The 18,209-nt window shown below is 37.0% G+C and overlaps 1 protein-coding gene across 1 annotated transcript; it reads right to left on the bottom strand.

Moving 5' to 3' along the window:
- Nucleotides 1-6,144: 6,144 nt before the first annotated feature.
- On the bottom strand, nucleotides 6,145-8,124 carry LOC137745994 (two-component response regulator ORR10-like). Its single transcript, XM_068486036.1, has 5 exons — nucleotides 7,883-8,124; nucleotides 7,631-7,734; nucleotides 7,400-7,477; nucleotides 6,866-6,936; nucleotides 6,145-6,618 (listed from the first exon to the last, which is right to left on the bottom strand). The coding sequence occupies exons 1-5, from the start codon at nucleotides 7,986-7,988 to the stop codon at nucleotides 6,309-6,311; spliced, it is 669 nt and encodes a 222-aa protein (XP_068342137.1). The 5' UTR covers nucleotides 7,989-8,124; the 3' UTR covers nucleotides 6,145-6,308.
- Between the last annotated feature and the right edge of the window lie 10,085 nt (nucleotides 8,125-18,209).

Here is an 18,209-nt window from a genome sequence, read left to right as displayed (position 1 = left end):
ACAGTTCTTGACCAGGAGGATTCGCTCCTTAGGCTTAAGAGAGGATCCAAATCTATGAAGAAATGAGAGCAACCCCACTCCTAAAACCCTCCTCGTCAAGAGTCAATTCAATTCACCCAAATAAATAATAATTGACTGTAATAAATAGTAATTGTTCAAGTGTATTTTTACTCTTAAAAGAAATTGTCTAGTCAATTTGTATTAAAATATTATTATTTTTTAAATTATAAAAAAAATTAAAAATAAATAATTTTGGATAGATTCTTTTTATCAGTATTGTCACATCACGTATCATTATCCAAAACTACAATTTTGGTGTGTTTATGTAATTTTATTTGGTAGGGTTTTTTTTTTTTTTTTTTTTTTTTTTTTTTTTTTTTTTGAGTTTATTTAGTGTGTTTTTGTAATTTTATTTTGGTTGAATAAACATGCTCTTAATTTAAATAAAGTACCCAATTTAATAAATGAGAAATTACATAAAGTATTAAAAATAAATAAGAAATAACATAAAGTACTAAAAATAAATACGAAACTACATAAATTACTAAAAATAAATAAGAAATTACATAAACCCTGAGTATCTAGGATATATGGTGCTAGGATCTTCGTTGTTAGGATTTGTGTAGCTATGACCCCCTCCACTTGCTCCCTCGTTTCTTGCATGCCTCCTTCTAGAGGCTTGTTCATAGTGTCACGATCTTGTTAAGTCATTCCTTTCTTCTCTAAGCATCTCCATTTCTTGATTAAGTAGTTGTCTTTGTCTCTCATCAGCCGCATCACGTCTCTCAGTAGTTACAAAGATTGCTTGCATATTTACAGCTTTTGCCTCATCTCTAAACGCGTCCCACACCAAGTTCAATTCACCTTGGCAAGTAAGTTCGTCCATATATTTTGTATAGTCACTTTTGGAAGAACTCCATTTTTTCTTTGCTGCCTTTTTACGTTTAGGCCTTAGGACAGACGAGTCAGCTCTGGCACTTTCAGATGTCCCTTCCAGTACTTCAAATGTGTCACCTTCCTGTTGGTCTGGGTCTGCTTCTAGTGGACAGTGTAGAGGGATGCTGTGCATGACAACTTCTAGACCAGTTGGCACAAATTTGTATCTGGGACAATCTTTGACAACATTCCAACATTTCTATCGATAGAATGATTTGTTTTTGTTGTTCGCACTGTACTAAACTTGTGCTTGAAGTGTCTATAAAATGCAAGAGAAGACAATTTATAATCAAGGTAATTAATGTTGGATAAGACAATATTATAAAATGTGGGTGTAATACAAATAAATAGATAAAAATATTGTCACCTGATCCGCTAAACTTTTGTCACTACTCAGATTATTGGCAGCTTGAGAGATGACATTTTTTTAACAAGTAAACGATTGGTTGAGTTTTTTTCCAACAACCTTGAAGACCTTGAGCACTTCTTGAGCCTTTTACAAGCTTCTCACAAAAAGATGTAGTAATTTTACTCCCAAGTTCTCGCAATTGCATCTCATTACCCATAATCGAGTCAAGAGTAGCTTAAACTCAACATTCACACAACGTAACATCTTTGATAAGCATCCAATTAGCCATTTTTTTTAACACAAAAGTATATGAAAACTTTATTGAAAGTGTTGAAAATATTGAAATGTGGTGTTGGGTGGAAGATGATGGTTAGGTATTTATAAAATAATAATAATAATAATAATAATAATAATAATACTAATAATAATAAATTTCATTTTATTTTTTTATGTATTTTTTAACAATTTTTAATAATTTTTTAACAATTTTTATTAAGTTAATTAATATGGACCTTTGAATTTCAAAAAGATCGAAATCCACCAACCCAAAATTGGATGTGCCAATGGTAAGATTTTTTACATTTTCCTTATTTTTTTTTTAGAAAATATTTTGGCAGAAAAACCTAGACCGTTGATCTAGAAATCAAACGGTACAGATTTTGCCACATCACTAACCGTTAGATTTCAACTTCAAATTTTTTTTTTTACCTTTGGAAATCCAACAGCCATCGTGGCGCCTCATGGCCTAAATCCCGTGTCCCCATTAATGCACCTACAGTATGGGCCCCCATTTGCCCGCTGTCGAGAACGCGCACATGTTTCCCACAGGCTAGTCGTAAAAAAAAAAATTAATTCACATGGCTGACGTCAACCTGGGGTCATGTAGGCCGGTTTTTGGGCCAGTCAATTCTAGGTTGGGCTCAAAGTTGGCCTCCACTTTGGGCCAGCTAATTAGATAGGGTGGAGTGGGTTTTCAAGGGCTAGGGGAAAAATGGGTTGCTGCCTAGCTTATTTGTGGAGGGGTGAAGTTGCTTTGAGTCAGGTCTTCAACAAACTAAACGTCCCTGGTGTATGTTTTTATAGTGCTTGAATTTTAGGGTGTGTTTGTTTGTGATTACCTGGACTAACTAATAGTGTAGTATCGTATTTGTTATTCGTATGGACTAGCTTTGATAAGATTATGAGGGACTCGCCTCGACTAAATGGTCTTAATGAGACCTCTTCCCCCTTCCCCGAAGAACAGAGTGTTGTTAAAACCATCAACTACAATTTCGTCTGCTTCATTTCGCCAAAACCTAGTAGCGCGGATTGATTGGATGTTCTCTTCCTCGAGCGAATCCTCATATCAGTTTCTTCTTTTAGGTCTCATTTCTCTCTCTCTGTTTCTTCTATTGTGATGGGTTTTCTCTTTTGCACCAGCAATAGTAGCTGTTCCCCTTCTCCATCACACATCAGCACCAGGAGCTGCTCCCCTTCTCCTGTCACCAAATTAGTCAATTTCCTCATTGGGTTTTTAATTCAGATCAAAATTTCAACTGGGTTTTCAACTTTTCTATGCATATCAAAATCTCAACGAACTCCCTTATCCATCTTCATTTCTTACTGTCGTCATCTTGTCGTTGTTTTTGTGTCATCTCTTTCAGCTCTTCCATCGTTACTGATCTCACCATAGTCGCAAAATTTGTATTTGGGGTTTTTGGTTTCTCTGCAACCTAGGTGTGATTTACTTTAGAAATCAATGATTTTTTCAATCATCTTTAGACTGCTCATGTAATGGACTATAATTCCTCTAACTAAGCTAAAAAACTGCATTCCTTTTCCATGGTGGTTGTGATTTGTGTGAGAGAGAAGTGATCATGGTGGCTGGCAGGGTGAGGTTTCAGTTTTTTTTTTTTAAGGGCCAGCGAAATTAAAAAAAGGCAAAATAAAATATATAGTTTGTAACTTAATCCAGCACCGCATCAAATGCTTCACTATTTTTATATTGTTTAGTCTATGCCAAGCCAGTTCAGAAGTACCTAAACCTAGTCCAATCCGAGATAGTCCACCCTAGCAACTGGAGCCTAACAATATATTTTAACAAGAGAGAAATTGAGTGAGGGTTTATAAAAGCGGCATGCAAGGAAGATCATATTTTGTAAAACACATAAAATCTCTATAATAGAGGTAGGATCCACAATACAAGTAGATCTCACTTCTGTGAAAGAGATGGTTTACATGTGGTCCACAAAACATAATCTCTCTAACATTTTCCTTACAGAAATTCATATGAGACTTGATCCTTGTTCTTGAAGTCATTATTATCTCTTTTGAGTCACCTTGATCCTTGGTTAGATAACCAAATAGATCCCATGCCTAATTCAGTCATCACCGCCACCAACTAAAAGTGAAATTGCTCTTATGCTCCAAGGCTTGAGCAGTTCACTATCATATTTGTACTGTGTGTTAGCAAAATTCAACCACCTTCAGTCTTGACGAACTTGTATCTACAAAACAAAATAAAACCTTTGATCAAGGCCAAAACCTCACGCGGGGAGATTTGGCTAATGGATCTCGTATGTCTAAGTCAGTTTCTCTGAAAAGAGAGAGGATTTTAGGACTTAAGTGTGCAACAAAAACTTATCATACATTAATGTTGATGGAGTATTCATAAGGAGATGGCCAACCATGAGTTTAGGCACTGTTTTAAAATGGGCCTAGGAGCGGACGGTCGGATACCGTCACGATTTACTCCTAATCAGTTACAAAATCAGAAAGCATATTAAGTGAATGCCTAGGTGGGATTAGGTGGAGTTGGGCACACATAGGTGGGGCTGGACGGTAACTAGGTGGAGAACGCAAGAATTTAGAAAAAAAAATATTACAGAGTCTGCGTTGAAGTCGCGCATGAAAGAACTTTTTTTTGTCTTTCACTAACCCACCTTTTTTCCTCGTTTTTATCTCTATAAGATGGTCTCACCATCTTCCCAATTCATCCTTCTATATTCCTTTTTATTAACTCCACATCTGACTCCTTTTTCACCGAAGAAAATTATTTTCTGATTCTTTTGTTTGTGAAATTTGCAGAAAAGGATGATCAACGGAGGAAGGAGAGACGACGTTGTGAACGTGATACATCTAACGGTAAAGAAAGAAATGTGCATATGGTCATGTGCACTAGAGAAGCTCTCCCACAAAGAGTAGTAAAGCCTAACATCACAATGGGCTTTTTATGTAATCAAAATGGCCTGCTAGGTTGGATCCATTAGTTTAGCAGATTACTTAATTACCAATCCACATTTTAAGTTCATGCTCCATTAGTTTTGATTAATTAACGTTGATAAAGCTAAAAGGTAATGGACTTGTTAAACTGATATAATGTTATCCACATACTTATTTTTACCTCTTATACATCTTATTTAATTTCGGCTGTCAGATTGAATAAATTGAAGAAAATTAAAGGACATAAATTAAGAGGTGTGTGTGAGGTAAAAAATAGCATGTGGATAGTACCACCCAAACTTAATTGTCATGGGTTTAACTGTGAGGATTCCCTCTCATTCGTGTTGTGGGAGAAGTGCTATTTACAGTGACAAAGATGAAGTGTTGGGGACAATGTCACGACCTCTTCCCGGTTTAAAGGATGCATTAGAGGCAGAACAGGGGTGATCGGGTGTGCTTAAGCTTTTACCGCAATTTAGAAAATGTTTTTAGCGAAAATTATAGGGGCCTTGCCACCTACAAGGCTCTTAACGCACCTCAACTCACATGAGAAAAAAGACTTGGATGAAAGGGTTTTACGGGAGGAATTTTAACGTTAGAAGACCGGACTTAAAGGTATCGTTTGGTATGCAGCTGGGACGGGACGGAACGGAACGGGATGGGACGGGACGGGACAGGACGGAACGGAACAGAGCGGGAGCAAAGATGCCTTCGGATGGAAACAAGGAGGAAGAAGAAAGAGACGGAGAGGTTATAATTTTGTGTTCCACGGATGTAGGACGAGTCGTTCCAGGGGGTGAGGTGGAACGAAAATTGACCCAAAACTCATTCCGTGGAACAGCTCGTTCCACCCGTTTTAGGCGCACCAAACATGGGACGGAACGCCTTGTCCCACTCTGTTCCGTTCCGTCCCACGTACCAAACGGTACCAAAAACCTTGACCCACTGTTGGTCCCACCTCCTCACACCACCCTAAATCGAGCTCCCGCACAGAAGAATTTCTCATTTTAGGAACAGTTGTACGATATTGATATCGAGGAGGACGTGAAAGATATGCTCTTTTTGTTTTGGTTTCAGACTCAGGAGGCAAATGATGTGGTACATGCTTTGCAATTAGGTGACTGCTTGAGCGTGACTTGAGTCTTGAACCTTTTATTTGTATTTTTTTTTTAATTTTTGACCAAAAAAGAATAATTTACACTAAATTTATAAAAATTAAGATTTTTTTTTAAAATTATTATTATTAAGGAAAAAAAGAATGTTCGAAGCTATTACAATAAATTAAGAGAGGGAGAGCATCTAACTCAGAACGTATGCGGAAACCCAACATCTCATCCACTAGAAGATTGGACCACATACATCTAAATTAAGTTTCAAACTTAAAGAAAACACACTGCTCTTTCCAATTTGGCTGAACCCAGATCTAGAGTCGTAAAACGTTTATATTCAGGCTGATTATGAATTTAATGTACCCATCGGTCGATGTTTAGAAGAAAAAAAACAGAAACGAAAGAAGGAAACAAGGAAGGAAAACACTCTGTCGATCAACAACATCCAGTAATCTTGTTTCATATACATGATTTATTTATTTAATTTTCTACTTTATGTCATTAATTTAAGCAGCACAACAAAATTGGAATGAACTATTTCCATGTAAATTGTATACATGCCAAAAAAAAAAAAAAAAATGCAAGAAAAACCCTTTACACTCATTTCGGCCAGTGTCAACCAGCAGCTGAAATGGAAAAAAACGAAAATGGGTAATAGAATTATACAGTTCAAATCACAAGGAGAAAAAAAAAAAATTGGACACCTTCATTAATCAAACCAGAGTGGCGATTCCACTGTATCTTGGTCTAGTTATATCAGGTGAAAACCCCTCTTCCACTGCCTTCCTCTTGTTACTGTTTGGCGGTATCGGTTGCAGTTGCGGTTGCGGTTGTTGTTGTTCTAGTTCATGATGCTCCTGCTCCTGCTCCTGTGATTGAGTCTCTGAACTTTCAGATTCATCTTCTTGTTTTTCTTGGTTTTGATTGTTGGACTTGGCTTTCATCAAATGGGGTCTAAGCCTACTCAAGTCTGATAATCTCACTGGCTTTAAAAAAAATTCTTCTGCCCCTTCTTCCAAGCATCTGTTATTAACCACATAATTAATCGCCTAAACTTTTCAGATTTAAAATTTCCAAATCTCTACAATACTATATGGTAAGTGACTTTCGCGCTCTCATTTTTTTTTTTCGTTCTCTGTGCTCCTCTCTTGTAGACAGAGGAGTGCAGAAACAGAAAACGGAGCGTGAAAATCACTATTGGCTACCTAAGAGAGAGAAATTGCATTCGGAAAAGGTTGCAAATCAGGTTTGTTCTTTTGTCCTCTGTTACCTGTTGATTCTTGAAGGCACATTCTCAGATGACATGATCACAACAGGTATGTTCCTCAGAGATGAAGACTCCTGAAAAATAAAAATAAAAATTCCTATAAACTTTATGGAACATGACAATGGAAATCTTGTGACTGACATCTGGAACCTGATTTATTTTGGGATGAAAAATTGAAAGGGAAAATATTCCAGGAGATTTTAATTGATATTTCGAACCTAAGTGGGCAACTCGACAATTCTAAAACAGAGTACGATTCTCTCTCCTCTAATCTCTCTCTTCTCTCCCTTGTTATTTAAATCGTTACGATGAAGCCAGAAGCTTATATTATTTTTTTTTACAGAGAGATAAAGACAAAAATAAAAGTGCAAGATAATGGAAGAAAAGGGTAGGAGAATAGGAAACTGTACTGGACAGATGGAAGGAAAATCTCAATGGGGAAAGAAAGATTGAGAAAAAGAAAAAAGCAAGGGAATATAATGATGAAGGAGAAAAGAGGGAAAGGAATACAAGAAAATAAACAAATAAAAAGCACACCTTTATTTTCCTGAGCAAATCATATCCTGTCATTCCAGGCATACAGTAGTCTGTAATTACAAGATTCACTCCCACTTCCTGCACAACCACAACAAAACAAATCAAATTTAGAAGCCCATATTTTTTTATATAATTTCTTCACGCAAAAAGAAGGAAAAATAGAGAGAAAATTAACTAAACGCTTGGGAATTTGAGACATTGAGAGTAGACTGGAGAAGAAGATAGTAGTACCTGTTGATTGTTTGGGGAAACAGAAGGTGAATCTGAACTGCTTTGATCATCCTCACACAAACCCAGAAACTCTAAAGCCTTACTACCAGAATCAACTGTAGTAACTGCATTCAACAATCAAAACCCAACATTAATATAGTAAAACAATGAGAACCCAACACTTGGAATTTCATCAGATTTGCTCTCTTTTGTTCTTTTATTGGAATGTCGGAAAATCGAACTCAAAACCTCAAGCGCAGAGGATTTATTTACCTTGGTACGATGAGCTCTTGAGGAGCCTCTCGATCAGCTTCCGATCGATGACGCTGTCATCAACAGCTAGAACATGGAACTGTGAGTCTGTGGCAGCCATCCCCATTTCACACAGATGAAGATGAAGGTTCAAGAATAAAGCAAATACCAAAAGAAATAGCTAGAGGTTTATTTTATTTTCTTGTTTTTGTATGGTGGGTGGTGTTTTTCTATGGGAGGAGGAGGAAATGATGAAGAAGGGAGGTTTGTTGTATTGAAATAAGAAGAGGAGGAAGACCCACCAATATCCACATCCCACCAAGCAAGATCCGACCAGATTTCATCCCAAATCTTGCAAATTTTTTCCAACTTGATTTTTGAATTACAGGGCAAGCAATGAAAAAAGAACAAAAGAAAAAAGAAGATAAATCTAATTTAATAATCCCAATGAAATGAATAATATTTAATTATTGGTTGACAGGCTAAGGGTGGTGGGTTGTACGTATTTATGCAAATCACTAGACATATGAGGAGCACATAGTGGAAGACTATATTTTGTAAACTAGATATAATGAAAGTTAATAATTGATTTATAATTTAAACGTTGATAATGTACTTAATTTTATTAATAACATATTGTTTAGTTTGTAAATTTTATCTACAAATTTAATTTTGTTAAAATTGCACGAGCAAAGAGAGGTTTTGTGCGAAAATAGAAAGTGCAAACCAAAGGGAAAAAAGTTGGAGGAGTGAGAGGGGTGTGGTGGGGGCCCATGAAAATCCTCCCAAGAGATACGGGTGACGTCAGCAGAGGTGCCTTTTTTCCTGGGTGTGGAAATCATGTGGCGCTCTGATGCGAGAATTATACGCGCATAAATTAAACCCTCTTTTTGACAATTGTAGTATAAGTATAAGTAGGGATCGTTCTGGACCGGGGATTAGGAGGGATTGTTAATCTCTTGGAAACTGACTTAAAAACGTAAAAACAATATAAAACACTAAACTAGACTCAAAGAATTCAAAAATACTTTAAAACATAAACTAAACAGATTCTAACAAGTTCAAAAGACTCAAAACTCTTAAAAACACAAACTAAATTGATTTCTAACTAATTTGACATTAAAGTAAAGGGGGATTTAGGTTTTGACAAAATTAAACTAAATGAACAAATTGCAATTAAAACAGAATGTAAATATGAATGTGAATAAAATATGGATGATGGAATAGCCAAGGGGTTCTTCTCCACACATGTTACACTTGCATACAAGATTGATTCTCAGTTGGTCTTTCGATAAATTATGAAACTCAATGCTCCAAGTTAATTAGGTCCGCTTAAATTAACCTTCAGATTTCCCTATATTCATTGGATTGAATGGGATACGCATTACAACCAAATTATTCTTAATCAAAGTCCCTAACTATGGAATACGCATGATAGAGACATTCAACAAAGATCATTAAGTTCAACGGAAATCATAAACATCGACGAGGCATTCGTTACTATGGAATACGCATGAAACTTATGCCAAGAATTCATTTAACGCGATTGTTTATAAGCAACCTCCACTACTTGTGAATATAAGTTCATAACGATTAGGTGAAATTCACTTATATTCTAGCGTCATATTCATGCATGAAAATTAAGCTTGCAATCTCAATGAACATTCATAAATAAGTTATCAATCAAACGGTTAAACAAATTGAATCCACAACTTATGAAATTCCAACGAAAGTTAATCAATTCATATTGCAAATATAAACATAGTTTCGAATCACCCCTAGCTAAAGGGGGTTTAGTTTATTATAACTTTGAAATCAAAGAAATACCTAAACATTCCAACAACTCAAACTTGAATTGTATGAACGTTTAGGCACTCTTCTCTTCCATTCCTCATACGTACAAACAAAGAGAATTGAATTTAAACATTGAAATCAAAGAAACACCTAAACATTCCAACAACTCAAACTTGAATTGTATGAACGTTTAGGCACTCTTCTCTTCCTCGTTGTTGTAGCACAAGGTCTAAGGATAGTTTGATGGTGTGAATAGTTTGGGGAGTGGTGTTTGGATTAATAGGGAAATGGAAAAATGGTGTTTGGATTACAAGGGAACTCACGGCAAAGAGAAGGAATGGAAGTGTTTGTGGTGTGTTGTGTATGAAATGAGATGTCCATGAATGAATGAATGCAAGGGTATTTATAGGAGTAGTGGAGGGAACATATGGCTATGTCATTTGTAGGTGAAGTAGGTGGATGTTGTAGGTGAAGTAGGTGGATGTTGTAGGTGAAGTGGATGTTGTAGGTGAAGTAGGTGGATGTTGTAGGTGAAGTGGATGTTGTAGGTGAAGTAGGTGGATGTTGTAGGTGAAGTAGGTGGATGATATGTTAAGTGATAAGTGATAAGTGATATGATATGTGGTTATGATATGATAAGTGGTTAAGTGGTGATGATAAGTGATAAGTGATTAAGTGATATGATATGTGGTGATGATAAGTGATAAGTGCATGTGGGTTAACTAATGAAGGAAATGCATGTGCAATGACAATGTGTTAGAATGGATGTGTGTTATGCATGGCATGATTGGGATTAGGAAAGGTTTAAATGTCCTAAAACTAAAGAGAACAAGGTTCCAACACTTTGGCTCCAATTAGGTCTTCAATTTCGTCCAACACTTTGGCTTCAAGCATAAGCTATCCGTCCTTAGCCCAAAAGTGCTCCAAAAGTCTCCAAAATGCATCTTTTTGCTCCTTTAGCCCTTTAGACCTACAAACACACGAAAATAGCTTAAAGTACTAAAATAACTAAAGAAACATAACGTAAATGTACGAGAACAAGCCATTTAAGTCGCATAAATATGCTCCTATCAAATACCCCCACACTTAGCTTTTGCTAGTCCTCGAGCAAAACAGAAAAACAAAACAAAAAGAACAAAACACAACCTACACCTTCCAACAATCGTATCAGGGACTTCCAATGCACATGACAAGTTAAAAATCATTATTCTCACAGATTTAAGCCATCTTTACACTTAAGTACATTCTTAATCATAGTCACCACATACTAGTTCACAATTAAGCAATTAAAACACATTTCAAATGTAGTAACATGCCTTTAGAGAATTCCCTCAATTTCTTACTAGATGTACTCTCGTTTTTCACACAGATTTTCTGACTACACACCCTAAACTAGTTATATGTGAGAAGATTGATGTAATCATAAAAACGAACACTCACATATATGTATTTCAAAGGAAGCAATTTCTGGAGTTAATAAGCATGTTTAGATATGATCTCATGAATGGAATGCTACTACTTAGACGCGAGAACCAGTGATACCATATGCTCATACCAAGTTCAAACTCCACAAATTGAAATACACAACACTCAAGATAGAAGTCAAGGGTTGTAACGGGGCTTGGGGTATGTGGATAACAAAGAAGGGATATGGAAAACAAAGGTTTTTAAAGAAATAGTGAGCAAAGCATTTGAATCAACTTAGAATTCACTTTTGAATGAAAACTCAACTTTTGAACAAAAAGGGAGAATTTAGACAATTTACGCCCAGAATTGGTGTTTTGGAACCTTTCTTCAATCACTTATTCTTTCATTTTTTTTTTTTTTTCAAGCTCTTTTTTTTTTTCTTTCTTTCTTTCTTTTCTCTTTTTTTTTTTCTTTTCTTTTGAATCTCAAAACATCAACACTTAAACATTCTCTCCCCCACACTTATTTTCTTTCATAATGTAACTCAAAAGGAATTCAATTAAGTCATGCTCACTATCTTTTAAGAACAAGGGTGGGGATTGTCCTAAACTAGGCTAGGTGAGGAAAATGTGGGTAAACAAAGAATAAAGGCTAAACAAGGCTCAACGGGGTTAAAACTTACAACATATACGAAGTATGGGAAGTAAGGCTATTTGGCTATGGTGGTGGTCACTACACAACTTCTTCTTGAATATGTGTTATGCAAATCAATAACATGCTTTGAATGAAATGGGCATGAGTTCTAGCATTTGGAACTATATGATAAAACGCCTTCTAAGTAGTAACCAAGCAAAGAATAATGAGATCATGCAACGACTTTAGAAAACAAGAAATCACAGATTATACTCTCCAAGGAACGTTATAGGCTCAAGTCTCTCAGGGTTGTAGCGTTTGTTTGAGTTCCTTCCTTCAAGCATGTTACAAAAACAAATTTTTTTTTCTTTTATGATTGCATGTGAAGTCATACATTATAACCATAACCAAGCATATACCAAGAGTAAATCAAACTTTTCTCTATGTTTATAACTCTTTCTAACCGTCATGCAATTATAAACCAAATCCTTATCATTGTGTTGGAAGGTACCCTAAGACACAATAACACACACAAAAACAACTTTAAAACAACTCTTTTTGGGTTTTTCAAAACAATTTTTCAAATTTTTATGGGATTTTCGAATTATAAAACAAAACACACTAAAACACTCTAAAACAACTTAAAAACACCTTAAAATAGCAAGGAACAACATTAGAAGTTATGGTGGATAAAACCCTACGAATTTGCATCAAAACACTTTAGTTACCCCCCCACACTTAAATCAAACATTGTCCTCAATGTTTTAAGCATAGATTCACACAAAACATAAGTAAACACACAAAAAGCAACTAAACATATTAAACATGGCATAATGTAATTAACAAAGAGAAGAGTTTAGGGACGCAAATCTGGTTATGGAGTGTAAATTCCCTCTTCTCCTTGGTGATTGCATTGAGGCTTTGATCTTTGTGATTCCACAGGCTTACTCTTGAACTGGTTTCTGCCCATCGTTGATTTTCCTTTGTGCTACTTCTTGAACTGGGCAGCAGGATGGTTCTTTTGGTTTCCCCCGAAGGTCTGAGCTTCCTCCTGTTCTCTGTTTCTTTGTTCAATCTTTGCAGGAGTGGTCCCTTCTCTGGAAGTGTAACAACCGTTGAAGATGACTACTCGAGAGCAACGCTAGGTAAGCAATCAGGAATAGATTCCAGGCAGTTGGCTCCAGATCGGAAGACTGACTCCAAGTGCCGGCTGATTGCTTCTTTTACTTTGCCATGCAAGTAAGAACAAGGACAAAGAAAAAGACAGGGAAAGAGCATGATATGAGATACTTTTGCTTTTGACCTTGATGATATGAGATACCTTTGCTTTGAAGAAGCGGTGAATGAATCAGCACATGCTTCAATCCGCCGTTTCCTCCTGGGTCATATGTACTCCAGGCATCTGGTATCATCTTTGGGGAAGAAGAAAGAATTGAGTATTTTGAAAGGCTTTGCTGGGAGTGCGCCCTCAGAGGTGAGGGAGAGTTGGGCATTTTCTTCAGGTTTGCTCTGCCATAAAAGACGAAGGTCGACATATATAGAGATAATATCAAGTGGTGGTACTTTTTACCCTTGTCGACAAACGTTTTGATCCCGCAAATCCGGCTCTTTGAAATAGTGGCGCCTCTTCGATCTTTGAATACGCCTCTTCGATTTCTGAGCAGGCGCCCCTTCGATTTCTGAACGACGCCCCTTCGCTTTCTGAACGACACGTGGTAGTGCAGATACGGCTCCTTTTGACAAAGCTGCACACGTCTTCTGAAAAGTAGAGAAAGCGTCGCCGAACTTTGCGCTTGTCGGCTAAAGATGTGTAGTTGCGATGATGGCCTCCACGTGTTTTCAGCTTTGTCAGAAATCTTTTGACAAAGTTGAACGCGTCGTCTAAATTACGCCGGAAATTCCGGCTTTTCGAATTGGTGGACGCGTCGCCTTGGCTTCTTATAGAGCTATCGATCACCACAACAAACAGACTCTGAAGAATTCCCATTCTTGAAAATCGACTCCGGCCCTTTGAGAATTAACTCCATCCACCCCATCTCTTTGAACACTTTTGAAAAATGGCAAACCCATCGAACCTTAGCTTAGAATTGAGTCTCAGCAGTGATACGGCCGCGCCGCGTCAAGGTAACGTATGGCGCCCTTCTTTCTTATCTTCTAACGGTCCTCTCACAGGTGAAGACTCCGTGATGCAGGACGCCACAACAGCTACAATAGTAGCTAGGAACCTCCTCACTCCAAAAGATAGTAGGCTGCTGTCAGGACGGTCCGATGAGTTGGCCGTTCAAGAGTCCCTCGCACTTAGTGTTCAGTGTGCGAGTTCTGTGTCCAACATGGGCCAACGCCTGCTTGCCCGCTCCCGTCAGGTGGAATCATTGATGGCAGAGGTGGAAAGTCTTAAGCAGGAGATCAAACTGCTTAAGCATGAGAATAGAAGTTTGCACGTGCTTGCCAACAACTATTCGACGGGCATGAAGAGGAAGCTTGATGAACTGCAAGAGTCTGAAGGTCGGATTCAAAGTGACCGTCAAAGGTTTTCGTCTTTCCTCCAGAGGCACCTTTTTCCTGGATCATCCAGCGTTTGGCCAAGTATTGAGGCCTCGAATGCTCTATCTTCGATGCCTCCAGCTCCGATGCCTTCCGCTCCTATGTCTTTAGCCCCGATGCCTTCCGTCCCGATGTCTTCCGTCCCGATGTCTTCCGTCCCGATGCCTTCCGCTTCAAGAGTTTTGCCACGTAGTGGGTCTTTAAGTAAACAACCCTTGTGAAGCCTTCATCGTTCTGCCATGTTTTTTTTTTTTTTTTTTTTTTTTTTTTTTTTTTCAAAATGCATTGGGTTGCCTCCCAAGTAGCGCTTTCTTTTACGTCTTGCAGCCGGACGAAGAACCCAATCACTCCAGGATACGTTCACGAATCGGATGAGAACTCCGAGTCATCAACTAGTACCTAGAACAAGAAACAAAATAACATAAGAATCTGGAATAAAATAAAAACAAACGAAAATAAAACAATCCAAGGGATTAGCAAATTTTCTAATCCCCGGCAACGGCGCCAAAATTTGATGCGAGAATTATACGCGCATAAATTAAACCCTCTTTTTGACAATTGTAGTATAAGTATAAGTAGGGATCGTTCTGGACCGGGGATTAGGAGGGATTGTTAATCTCTTGGAAACTGACTTAAAAACGTAAAAACAATATAAAACACTAAACTAGACTCAAAGAATTCAAAAATACTTTAAAACATAAACTAAACAGATTCTAACAAGTTCAAAAGACTCAAAACTCTTAAAAACACAAACTAAATTGATTTCTAACTAATTTGACATTAAAGTAAAGGGGGATTTAGGTTTTGACAAAATTAAACTAAATGAACAAATTGCAATTAAAACAGAATGTAAATATGAATGTGAATAAAATATGGATGATGGAATAGCCAAGGGGTTCTTCTCCACACATGTTACACTTGCATACAAGATTGATTCTCAGTTGGTCTTTCGATAAATTATGAAACTCAATGCTCCAAGTTAATTAGGTCCGCTTAAATTAACCTTCAGATTTCCCTATATTCATTGGATTGAATGGGATACGCATTACAACCAAATTATTCTTAATCAAAGTCCCTAACTATGGAATACGCATGATAGAGACATTCAACAAAGATCATTAAGTTCAACGGAAATCATAAACATCGACGAGGCATTCGTTACTATGGAATACGCATGAAACTTATGCCAAGAATTCATTTAACGCGATTGTTTATAAGCAACCTCCACTACTTGTGAATATAAGTTCATAACGATTAGGTGAAATTCACTTATATTCTAGCGTCATATTCATGCATGAAAATTAAGCTTGCAATCTCAATGAACATTCATAAATAAGTTATCAATCAAACGGTTAAACAAATTGAATCCACAACTTATGAAATTCCAACGAAAGTTAATCAATTCATATTGCAAATATAAACATAGTTTCGAATCACCCCTAGCTAAAGGGGGTTTAGTTTATTATAACTTTGAAATCAAAGAAATACCTAAACATTCCAACAACTCAAACTTGAATTGTATGAACGTTTAGGCACTCTTCTCTTCCATTCCTCATACGTACAAACAAAGAGAATTGAATTTAAACATTGAAATCAAAGAAACACCTAAACATTCCAACAACTCAAACTTGAATTGTATGAACGTTTAGGCACTCTTCTCTTCCTCGTTGTTGTAGCACAAGGTCTAAGGATAGTTTGATGGTGTGAATAGTTTGGGGAGTGGTGTTTGGATTAATAGGGAAATGGAAAAATGGTGTTTGGATTACAAGGGAACTCACGGCAAAGAGAAGGAATGGAAGTGTTTGTGGTGTGTTGTGTATGAAATGAGATGTCCATGAATGAATGAATGCAAGGGTATTTATAGGAGTAGTGGAGGGAACATATGGCTATGTCATTTGTAGGTGAAGTAGGTGGATGTTGTAGGTGAAGTAGGTGGATGTTGTAGGTGAAGTGGATGTTGTAGGTGAAGTAGGTGGATGTTGTAGGTGAAGTGGATGTTGTAGGTGAAGTAGGTGGATGTTGTAGGTGAAGTAGGTGGATGATATGTTAAGTGATAAGTGATAAGTGATATGATATGTGGTTATGATATGATAAGTGGTTAAGTGGTGATGATAAGTGATAAGTGATTAAGTGATATGATATGTGGTGATGATAAGTGATAAGTGCATGTGGGTTAACTAATGAAGGAAATGCATGTGCAATGACAATGTGTTAGAATGGATGTGTGTTATGCATGGCATGATTGGGATTAGGAAAGGTTTAAATGTCCTAAAACTAAAGAGAACAAGGTTCCAACACTTTGGCTCCAATTAGGTCTTCAATTTCGTCCAACACTTTGGCTTCAAGCATAAGCTATCCGTCCTTAGCCCAAAAGTGCTCCAAAAGTCTCCAAAATGCATCTTTTTGCTCCTTTAGCCCTTTAGACCTACAAACACACGAAAATAGCTTAAAGTACTAAAATAACTAAAGAAACATAACGTAAATGTACGAGAACAAGCCATTTAAGTCGCATAAATATGCTCCTATCACGCTCGCCATATCTCGAGCAGGTGGGAAGTGGTGGCAAAGCAGAGCAGGCAATTTCTTTTGATTCCCTTTTAAGATTTGCTTCCCATGGCATGCATGATCATGTCACCATGCCCACACCCAACACACCCATGCAGACATTCAACATTATATTCGTTGGATCCCACTCGAATCCTCTTTGGAAGGATCTTAAGAATCATCACATTATATTCGTTAATTGTATATCGTGTGGTTATAAATTATTTTTTAATTTTTTAATTTAAAATTAAATACAAATAGTACCTAACTGTGGAGCCAAAAATAATTGAGAAAAATATGACGGCGACACGTGGATTCTAGGGTAAAAATGACAAAATTACTCTTGAGGAATACTAGAACTCCTACGCACGAACAGTGGACAATCATGACTCAATTAAGGCCAAAAGTGCTCAAAATAGGTAATCATTCAAAACCTATTTCATCCATCCTCATCAAATCTTCTCCACAAGGTAACCCTCAAATCATTCCTTTCAAATTATATTAATTAGCTAATTAATTGATTTATTACTCAATTAGTTTATTAATTAGCTAACACATTCTGAATCACACCCAAAAAACCATCCAAGTGGCTGGTCCCCATCCTCCCAAAGGGGCTGACCATACCCCTATAAATACTACCTCATTTTCTCCAAACTCAATTCCAACTCTCTTGCAAAATTTTCTAAATTCTCCAAACAATTTTCCCTCAAAATTCTAATCTTTGACATCGGAGGTTCTTCGGCCAAAGCCCCCGTCCCCCACCCCCCCCCCCCCCCCAAAAAAAAATCATCGTGGGTGTGTGAGGCTCTTGGTCTTGACCTAAGGTGTTATTTGTTTTGTAGGTGCAATTTTGTCCAAGAATAAGAAGGAAGAAATTTGCATCCACAGTATCGATTTTTTACCATAAGATGTACGATGAACAGATAGGATATGAGGATCCCTAGGATCCTGACAAAGAGGATCCGAAGAGGATCCTCATCCCCTTTTCAAATCTCAGTCCAGTAAATTCAACTTACCACTTGTTTTGGGGACATAAAGTACATATATTGGTAATAATAAACATTTCATATTGTATAACGTAAAGAGATTTAGCATGCAGTGTAACTATTACACCGTCACGTTGTATTAGCAATCAACATGTTATATGGATGAATCACGTAGTTGATGGATTAGGGCAAGTCGAAGGGTATACTATTATTTAAAATATTTACTAACTCCATTCACTTGGCGTACTATATAGGAGTGCACAGGCGATCTTGAAGGTGAGTGAGATGTATCATGTGCAAGTTGCGTGATGAAAGAAATGTGAATGACGATATATGCTTGACTATTTAGTAGAATCTCCCCGAGTTATGTGCAATTTGATGGGTTTATTCTTGAGATTTGTAAAACGGGTAAACTAAATCAAGGTCTTCGAATTATTGAT

The sequence above is a fragment of the Pyrus communis genome, chromosome 9 (assembly GCF_963583255.1).
Source record: "Pyrus communis chromosome 9, drPyrComm1.1, whole genome shotgun sequence".
NCBI classification, from domain to species: domain Eukaryota; kingdom Viridiplantae; phylum Streptophyta; class Magnoliopsida; order Rosales; family Rosaceae; genus Pyrus; species Pyrus communis.
The sequence above is the reverse complement of the archived record's forward strand: the minus strand, read 5'-3'. Positions and strand labels throughout refer to the sequence as shown.

Bases quoted from the DNA above. Each gene is read 5' to 3' on its own strand.
- LOC137745994 (XM_068486036.1), bottom strand. From the start codon at position 7,988: ATGGGGATGGCTGCCACAGACTCACAGTTCCATGTTCTAGCTGTTGAT. The intron at 7,478-7,630 runs GTACTACTATCT...GTGGTTGTGCAG, and splicing joins TTTCCCCAAACAATCAACAG to GAAGTGGGAGTGAATCTTGT. The intron at 6,619-6,865 runs GTAACAGAGGAC...GGTTAATAACAG, and splicing joins GTGCCTTCAAGAATCAACAG to ATGCTTGGAAGAAGGGGCAG.